The following is an 8,779-nucleotide window of genomic DNA, read 5'->3' on the forward strand; positions in this document are numbered from 1 at the left end:
GCCTGCTGGGACACCCTGCACCTGCCTGCCTGCACTGTCCTGCCTGCACCCTCCTGCCTGCTGGGACACCCGGTACCGCCCCGCCTGCCTGCACCGTCCTGCCTGCACCCTCCTGCTGCTGGGACACCCGGCACCCTGCACCTCCTGCCGGACAGCACCTGCCTGCTGGGGCACCCAGCACCCGGCACCCTACACCCATCTGCCTGCACCTGGCACCCGCCTGCCTGCACCCTCCTGCCTGCACCCGCCTGCCGGGATGGCACCCACCTGCTGGGTCACCCAGCACCTGCCTGCCTGCACCCTCCTGCCTGTACCCGGCACCTGCCTGCCTGCACCCTCCTGCCCGGATGGCACCCGCCTGCTGGGGCACCCAGCACTCTGCCTGCCTGCACCCTCCTGCCTGTACCCGCCTGCTGGGACACCCTGCACCCTCCTGCCGGGGACAGCACCTGCCTGCTGGGGCAACCCAGCACCCGGCACCCTGCACCCACCTGCCTGCACCCGGCACCTGCCTGCCTGCACCCTCCTGCCGGGACAGCACCCGCCTGCTGGGGCACCCATTACCTGCCTGCCTGCACCTGCCTGCCTGCACCTGTCTGCACCCAGCACCCGCTTGCCAGGATGGCACCCACCTGCTGGGGCACCCAGCACCTGCTGCCTGCACCTGCCTAGCCAGAGCACCCAGCACCCAGAACCCGCCTGCCAGCACCTGGCACCCGCCTGCCTGCACCCACTTGCCTGGACGGGCACCTGCCTGCCTGCACCCGGCTCCTGCCTGCTGAAACACCCAGCACCTGGCACCCGCCTGCCTGCACCCACCTGCCTAGACAGGCACCTGCCTGCCTGCACCCGGCTCCTGCCTGCTGGAACACCCAGCACCTTGGCACCCACCTGCCTGACGGGCACCCGCCTGCCTGCACCTGCTTGCTGGGGCAACCCACCTCCCAACACCCAGCACTCACCTGTCTGCACCCGGCATCCACCTGCTGGGAAGGGCACCCACCTGCCTGCACCTGCCTGTCCGGACGGACACCCAGAACCCAGCAGCCGCCTGCTGGAGCAACCAGAACCTGCCTGCCTGCACCTGTCTGCCTGGATGGGCACCCAGAACCCAGCACCTGCCTGCTGGAGCACCCGGCACCCACCTGCCTGCACCTGCCTGCCACGATGGGCACCTGCCTGCCTGCACCCACTTGCTGGGGCACCCGGCACCCACCTGCTGGAGCACCTGCCTGCCTGCACCCGGCACCTGCCTGCCTGCACCCGCCTGCCTGCACCTGCCTGCCAGGACGGGCAACCCACCTCCCCAGCACCCTCCTGCCACCCCGGGCACCCACGGGGGCACCCACCTCCCGGACATACACTGGGGCACCCACTTATGGGGCCGGGGCACCCACGGGGGCACCCACCTCCCCATACCCCTATAGCCCCTGTAGCCCTCATGTCCCCCTGCAGCCCGCCTACTCCTATAGCGCCTATAGACCTCATATCCCCCCTAGTGGCCCCTGACTCTTATAACCCTCATATCCCCTATAGCCCCATGTTCCCCTATAGCCCGCATATCTCCCTATAGCCCATGTTCCCATAGCCCCTATAGCCCCCTATAGCACCCATAACCCCTATGGCACCCTATGCTCCTCATACCCCCTATAGCCCCCTATAGCACCCATACCCCTACAGCACCCTATGCTCCTTATACCTCCTATAGCCCCCTATAGCACCCATACCCCTGCAGCACCATATGCTCCTCATACCCCCTATATCCCCCTATAGCATCCACAGCCCTATGGCCCCCTATGCTCCTTATACCCCCTATAGCCCCCTATAGCACCCATACCCCTACGGCACCCTATGCTCCTCATACCCCCTATAGCCCCTATAGCATCCACACCCCTATGGCACCCTATGCTCCTTATACCCCCTATAGCACCCATACCCCTACGGCACCCTATGCTCCTTATACCCCCTATAGCACCCATACCCCCCCCTCCACCCAGCACACCTGGGTCCCTCATCCCACCCGGACACTTGGGTCCCCCCCACGGCCGCGCCCCCCCCCCCCCGCGGGACCTGGGCGTCCCTCCCCTCCCCCCCCCAAATTTGCCCCATTCCCCCCCAAAACGAAGCCGGGCGCGAGGTGGGGTCCAGGCAGGCTTTACTGTGCAGGCGCAGGGGCCCCCCGAAACCCGCGCGTGGGGGGGCCAGGGCACGACCCCCCCCCACCCCGGGGCACCCCTAAATCCTGCCCCCGGCACGGGGAGACACGGATGTGGGTGCAGGGGGGGGTCGGGGAAGGGGGGTGCAGGGTGGGGGGACAAAACGGGGGTGCGGAAGGGGGGTGCAGTATGGGGGGGGACCCCGATGTGGGGTGCAGGGTGGGGGGCGGTGCAGAAGGGGGGTGCTGTATGGGGGGACCCAAATTCGGGGTGCAAGGCGGGATGTAAATTGGGGTGCTGCATGGGGGGGACCCAGATTTGGGGTGCAGGGTGAGGGGGTGCAGATTTAGGGTGCTGCATGGGGGGGACCCAGATTTGGGGTGCAGGGTGAGAGGACGTGGGAATTGGGGCGCTGTATGGGTGGGGGCGGCAGATTTGGAGTGCTTTTGGGGGGGGGACATATGTGGGGTGCAGGGTGGACGCAGATTTGGGGTGCTGTATGGTGGGTGCAGGATTGGGGTGCCGTATGGGGGGTGCACAGATTTGGGGTGCAGGGTGGGAGGGACGCAGATTTGGGGCGCTATACGGGGGGGGCGCAGGGTTGGGGTGCCATAGGGGACGACGACACAGATTTGGGGTGCAGGCTGGGGGGTCCGGGCCCCCCCCACCCCGGCACGGGCGCTTCAGGAATACATGGTGAGCTGGAGCCACTGCGGAGAGAAGACGGGGGGTCACCGAGGGTGCCTATAGGCCCTGGGGGGCCCTATAGGGACCCGGCATCACCCTATAGGGATTTGGGGTCACCTTATAGGGATTTGGGGCGCTCTATAGGGAAGTAGGGTGTTATAATGGGATTTGGGGGCCCCCAAAAGGGATCTGAAGGGCTCTATATGGATCGAGAGGCCCCTATAGGGATTTCGGGTGCCTTATAGGGACTGGGGGTTCCTCTTTTAGGGATTTGGGGGGGTTTGCGGGGTCCTATGGGGATATGGGGGGCTCTATAGGGATTTGGGGTGCTCAATGGGGATATAGGGGGGCCCTAGAGGGATTTGCAGGGTCCCATAGGGATTCGGCAGCCCCTATAGGGATCCGCTGTTGCTCTATAGGGATACGGGGTGCTCCATAGGGATCTGTGGGGTACCGGGGGGCCCATAGGCACTTGGGGTGTCCTATAGGAATTTGGGGTGACTTTATAGGCATTCAGGAAGCTCTATAAGCATTTGGGGTTGCTCTATAAGTACTTAGGGGTCCTTATATGGATTTGGGGCTGCTCTATGGAGACTCGGGGACCCCTCTAGGGATTTGGGGGGCTCCATAGGGATTGCGGAGGCCCAGTCGGCTTTTGGGGTGCCATATAGCCGCTCGGGGGGGACTTTATAGGGATTTAGGAGCTTCTATAGAGACGAAGGGCTCTATAGGGGTTGAGGGGACCCTATAGGGGTTCGGGGGACCCTATAGGGGTTCGGGGGGACCCCCCAAACTCACCTCCTGGAGGCTCACGCGGATCTGCCCGGTCCCGTCCCGGTCCAGGGATTTGAAGGCACCTGGGGGGGGGGGGAATGGGGTGAGGGGGGGGTCCAGTTGGGGCCCCCCCAACCCCCCCCCCGAGCCCCCCAAAAGCCCCAGGGCCTCCCATAACCCTGGGGGTCCCCAAATCCAGGGTTCCCCCCCCCCCTCCGTCCTGGGGGGTCCCCAAAAGGGCCAGGGGGTCCCCAAAACCCCTGAGAGTCCCCAATATCCCGGGGGGGGTCCCCAATGACGGGGGTCCCAGGGGTTTCCCCCCCAAATTGGGGGGGGTCCCTGCTGCCTTGGGGTGCCCCCCACCCCCACCCTAGGGTGCCCCCCCAGCCCAGGGGTTTCCCCCGGTTTAGGGGGTCCTCAATGTCCCCGGGTGTCCCCCCCCCCACCTTAGGGTGCCCCCCCCATCCCCGGGGGTTTCCCCCCATCTTCAGGGGTCCCTGTTGCCCTTGGGTGCCCCCAACCCAGAAGAACCCCCACCCCAGGGTGGCCCCCCCCACCTATGGGTGCCCCCCCCACCCCCAGGTGCCCCCAACCCCAGGTGCCCCCCACCCATGGGTGCCCCCCACACCTGGAAGGTTCCCCCCACCCCAGGGGTCCCTGCCTGTCCCCCAGGTGTCCCCAAACCTGAAGGTCCCCCACCCACCACCCCAGGGTCCCCCCTGCACCCTGGTGCCCCCCACCCATGGGTGCCCCCTCCACCCTAGGGTGCCCCCCACCCCCAGGGGTCCTGTGTGTCCCCAGGGTGTCCCCAGCTCCAGGGGGGGGTTCCTACCCCCCCACCCCGGGTGCCCCCCACCCCAGGTGCCCCCCACCCTACGGTCCCCCCCCACCCCCAGGAGGTTCCCACCATCCCAGGGGTCCTGCGTGTCCCAGGTGTCCCCAGCTCCGGGTGGGGGGCTGTTCCTCTCCCCCCACCCCGGGTGCCCCCCACCCCTGGGCGCCCCCCCCACCCCTGGGTGACCCCCCCACCCCCAGGTGCCCCCAACCCTACGGTCCCCCCCACCCCCAGGACGTTTCCCCCACCCCAGGGGTCCTGCGTGTCCCCAGGTGTCCCCAGCTCCAGGGAGGGGGTCCCTACCCCCCCACCCCGGGTGCCCCCCCCCCACCCGTGGGTGCCCCCCCCCCCCCCCTCGCTCACGGAACATGGCGTCGAGGCGCACGAGGCAGCTGATGAAGTTGTCGAAGTCGAGGCTGCGTCCTCGTCGCCGTAGCGCCGCGCATCACCGCCCACAGCGGCTCCGGCAGCCCGAAGCCTGCCGGCGGGGGGGGGGCAAGGGGGGGCACCCATGGGTGGGGGGGGGCACCCCCCCTCCGCCCCCCCCCCAACCTGCCCCAGCGGTTCCCCTCCAAAACCCGCCAGCACCCGCTGCCCGCCCCAGCCACGAGCCTGCCCCCCCCCCCCGGCACCCACCGAGCCCCCCCAGTGTCCCATGACCCCCCCCAGCACCCCAGCACCCCCCCCAGCACCCCCCAAGCCCCCCCAGTGTCCCATGACCCCCCCAAATACCTCCCAGCACCCCCCCAAATCCCCAGCACCCCAGGACCCCCCCAGGACACCCCCCAAATCTCCCCAGCACCCCCACGACCCCCCCAGCACCCCCCAAATCCCCCCAGCACCCCCCAAGCCCCCCCAGTGTCCCATGACCCCCCCCAGGATCTCCCCAAATCCCCCCAGCACCCCCAAGCCCCCCCAGTGTCCCATGACCCCCCCCAGCACCCCATGACCCCCCCAATACCTCCCAGCACCCCCCAAGTCCCCCCAGTGTCCCATGGACCCCCCCCAGGACACCCAAATCCCCCCAGTGTCCCCATGACCCCCCCAAATACCTCCCAGCACCCCCCAAATCCCCCAGCACCCCAGGACCCCCCAGGACACCCCCAAATCTCCCCAGCACCCACGACCCCCCCCAGCACCCCCCAAATCCCCCCAGCACCCCCCAAGCCCCCCAGTGTCCCATGACCCCCCCATCACCCCCAAATCCCCCAGCACCCAGGACACCCCCCAGGACCCCCCCAAATCCCCCCAGTGCCCCCCAAGCCCCCCAGCACCCAACGACCCCCCCCAGCACCCCCAAATCCCTCCAATGTCCCATGACCCCACCCCCCAGCACCCCACGACCCCCCCAGGACACCCCCAAAAACCTCCCAGCACCCCCCAAGTCCCCCCAGCACCCCACGACCCCCCAGGACACCCCCAAATCCCGCCAGTGCCCCCCAAGCCCCCAGCGCCCAATGACCCCCCCCAGCACCCCCCAAATCCCCTCAGCACCCACCGAACCCCCCAGCACCCCACGACCCCCCAAATAGCTCCCAGCACCCCCCAAGTCCCCCAGCACCCCACGACTCCCCCCAGGACCCCCCAAATACCTCCCAGCACCCCCCAAGCCCCCCCAGTGTCCATGACCCCCCCCAGCACCCCCAAATCCCCCCAGCACCCCAGGACTCCCCCAGGACCCCCCCAAATACCTCCCAGCACCCCCCAAGCCCCCCCAGCGCCCCAGAACCCCCCCAGCACCCCCCCAAATCCCCCAGCACCCCCTAACTACAACCAACCAGACCCCCAACCCCCCCCAGGACCCCCCCAAATCCCCCCACCCCCCACGACCCCCCCCCAGGACCCCCCCAAATCCCCCCAGCACCCCCTAACCACAGCTAATCGCACCCCCCATCCCCCCAGGACCCATAAGGTCCCAGTTCCCCCCCCAAACCCCCCCCAACCGCCCCTGGTCTCCCCCAAACTGCCCCCCCAAATGCCCCAGACCCCCCCCAAATACCCCAGACCCCCCCAAATACCCCCAGACCCCCCCAAACCTGCCCCAGACCCCCCCCCAAGTCCCCCCAGACCCCTCTCCCCCAAATCACCCCGGCCCCCCCCAACCACTCACCCCCCCAAAATGTCCTCAGCCCCCCCCAAACTGCCCCAGACCCCCCCCCAAATACCCCCCCCCCAAAAAAACCCGCCCCCCCCCCGGCCCCCACCTGCAGCCTGGAAGCGCGGGCAGCTCCCGAGCCCCGATGGTGCCCGAGCGGTCGGTGTCGAACTGCTTGTAGATGCAACTTTGGGGGGGGCACGGGGGGGGGATTTGGGGGGGTCCGTGGGGTGGGGGGGGGCAAGGGGGGACCCCCCTGCCTGTCCCCCCCCCAGCACCCCCCCAAAATTCCCCCCCCAGGGGCACGGGATCATCATCCCCCCCCGCTTCCGTCCAGGATTCGGGGCACCCATTGCCCCCCCCAAGGAATTTTGGGGGTGGGGGGGTCCCCAATTCCTCCCCCCCCACAATCTAGGGTTGGGGGTGCTGGGGGGGGGCTCCCATTTCTCCCTCTCCCCCCCCCAAAGGAATCTGGGGGTCTCAAAGTTGCCCATTTCTGGCAGGTTTCACCCCAAGAATTTGGGGGGTTCTGCGGGGGGGGTCCCCCGTTTTTTTGCCCCCAAAGCCCAGGGATTTGGGGGTGCTGCGGGGGTTCCCCATCCTCTTCCCCCCCCCCACAAAGACAGAGGATCCCAAAGGTGCCCATTCCTGCCAGGTTTCACCCCAAAAACTAGGGGGTGCGGGGGGGGGGGTCCCCCCATTTTCTCCCCCCCCCTTCCAGCTATTTGGGAAAAAAGGTCCCATTTCCTCCCCTGTTCCCTAAGGATTTTGGGAGGGGTCGGTGGGGGGGGGGTCCCTGCCCCCCCTACCCCAGGATTTTGGGGGTCCCCGGGGGGGGTTCCCCAAATTTTTTTTGGGGGGGGTGGTGTGTGTCCCCCCCCCCTCACCTGCCACTTCTTGATGTTATTCCACAAATACTGAACTCCTCGAAGCCCAATTCCCCGTCGTGTCGCTCTTGGGGGGGGGTCAAGGATATATATTTTTGGGGGGGGGGAAGAAATAGCCCCCCCCAATGAGGGGGACCCCAAATCTGCCCGTTCCCCCCCCCCCAAAAAATAAGGGATACGTCCATGACGGCCACCATGCTGCGGCACGTGTCGATGCCGAAACCGTCCGTCTTCAGGTCGGGGTCTGCAAGGGGGGGGGGGCAAAAAATTGGGGGGGGGGGCAAAATTAGGTGTGGGGGGGCAAATTGGTGGGGGGAAAATTAGGGGGGGACCCCTCCAGGAGGTGGCCCTCCCCCCCCCCAAAAGCGGATACCCCCCCCCCAATAACCCTAGGATTGGAGTGGATTCTCTAGTGCTGCTATAGGGTTGTGCCCCCTTCTCCCCCCCCCCCCCCCCCCGTGGCGGTGGCGGTGGGGACACGGGGGGGGGGGTGTCCCGGGGGGGGGACACACACACACTTACGGCGGGTCACCACCTTGTTGAGGATGTTCATGAGCTCGGTGGGGCTCACCTCCATGTCCTGCGGGGAGGGGGGCGTCACCGGGGGGGGGGGGGGACACACGACCACCCCCACCTTGGGGACACCCCCCCCCACCCAGGGACACCCCCCCCCACCTTGGGGACACCCCCCCCCCAGGGTGCTGGGGGGCATCTGGGGGGGGGTGTTCAAGGCTCTGCCGGTGACTGGAGGAGCAAAGGCACCGGAGGGGGGCAGGGATCCGGCAGAGGCTCGAGGGATCCGCTGGGATCGGCTGGGATCCAGTAGGGTCCAGCGATCCCCTGGGGGTTGGGGGGGGGATCTGGGGGGTGCGGAGCGTGGAAGATCCGGGGGGGGGGATCCAGAGGATCCGGTGGGGTCAGAGAGCATCTGAGGATACAGGGGGAGCCGGCGGGATCTGGTGGGAGCCAAGGAGGTTGGGGAGGTGCAAGGGGATCTAAGGATCTAGGAGGGATCTAGGGGGATCTGGTAGGACAAACATCTGGAGAAATCTAGAGAGGTCTAGGGATCCAAGGGGATCCAAGAGGATCTGGTGGGCCTAGAGGTCCACAGGGATCCAGAGGTCTCTCAGGATCCAGGGGGGATCCAGGAGGATCTGGTAGGGTCAGAGGCAGTCTGGGAAGTCCCCAGAGATCCAGAGAGACCTGGGTATCGGGGGGGGGATCTGGGGGGGTCCAGGGGAGATCCACATGGATCTGCTGGGGCCAGAGACATCCTGGGGCGGTGGGGGAGAATCCACAATGATCCGGAGAGGACTGGGGATCCAGGACGATCAGAGGGATCCAA

At 67.7% G+C, this 8,779-nt stretch overlaps 1 protein-coding gene across 1 annotated transcript; it reads right to left on the reverse strand.

The window, feature by feature from the left end:
- Window positions 1–2,778: 2,778 nt before the first annotated feature.
- On the reverse strand, window positions 2,779–8,023 carry CAPNS1 (calpain small subunit 1). Its single transcript, XM_067314465.1, is given in 9 exon segments — window positions 2,779–2,866; window positions 3,642–3,700; window positions 4,816–4,868; window positions 6,396–6,415; window positions 6,635–6,733; window positions 7,435–7,486; window positions 7,488–7,501; window positions 7,614–7,678; window positions 7,957–8,023. Coding segments are annotated over 9 exon segments (444 nt in total). The 5' UTR covers window positions 8,012–8,023; the 3' UTR covers window positions 2,779–2,839.
- Between the last annotated feature and the right edge of the window lie 756 nt (window positions 8,024–8,779).

The sequence above is a fragment of the Apteryx mantelli genome, chromosome 35 (assembly GCF_036417845.1).
Source record: "Apteryx mantelli isolate bAptMan1 chromosome 35, bAptMan1.hap1, whole genome shotgun sequence".
Classification (NCBI taxonomy): Eukaryota; Metazoa; Chordata; class Aves; order Apterygiformes; family Apterygidae; genus Apteryx; species Apteryx mantelli.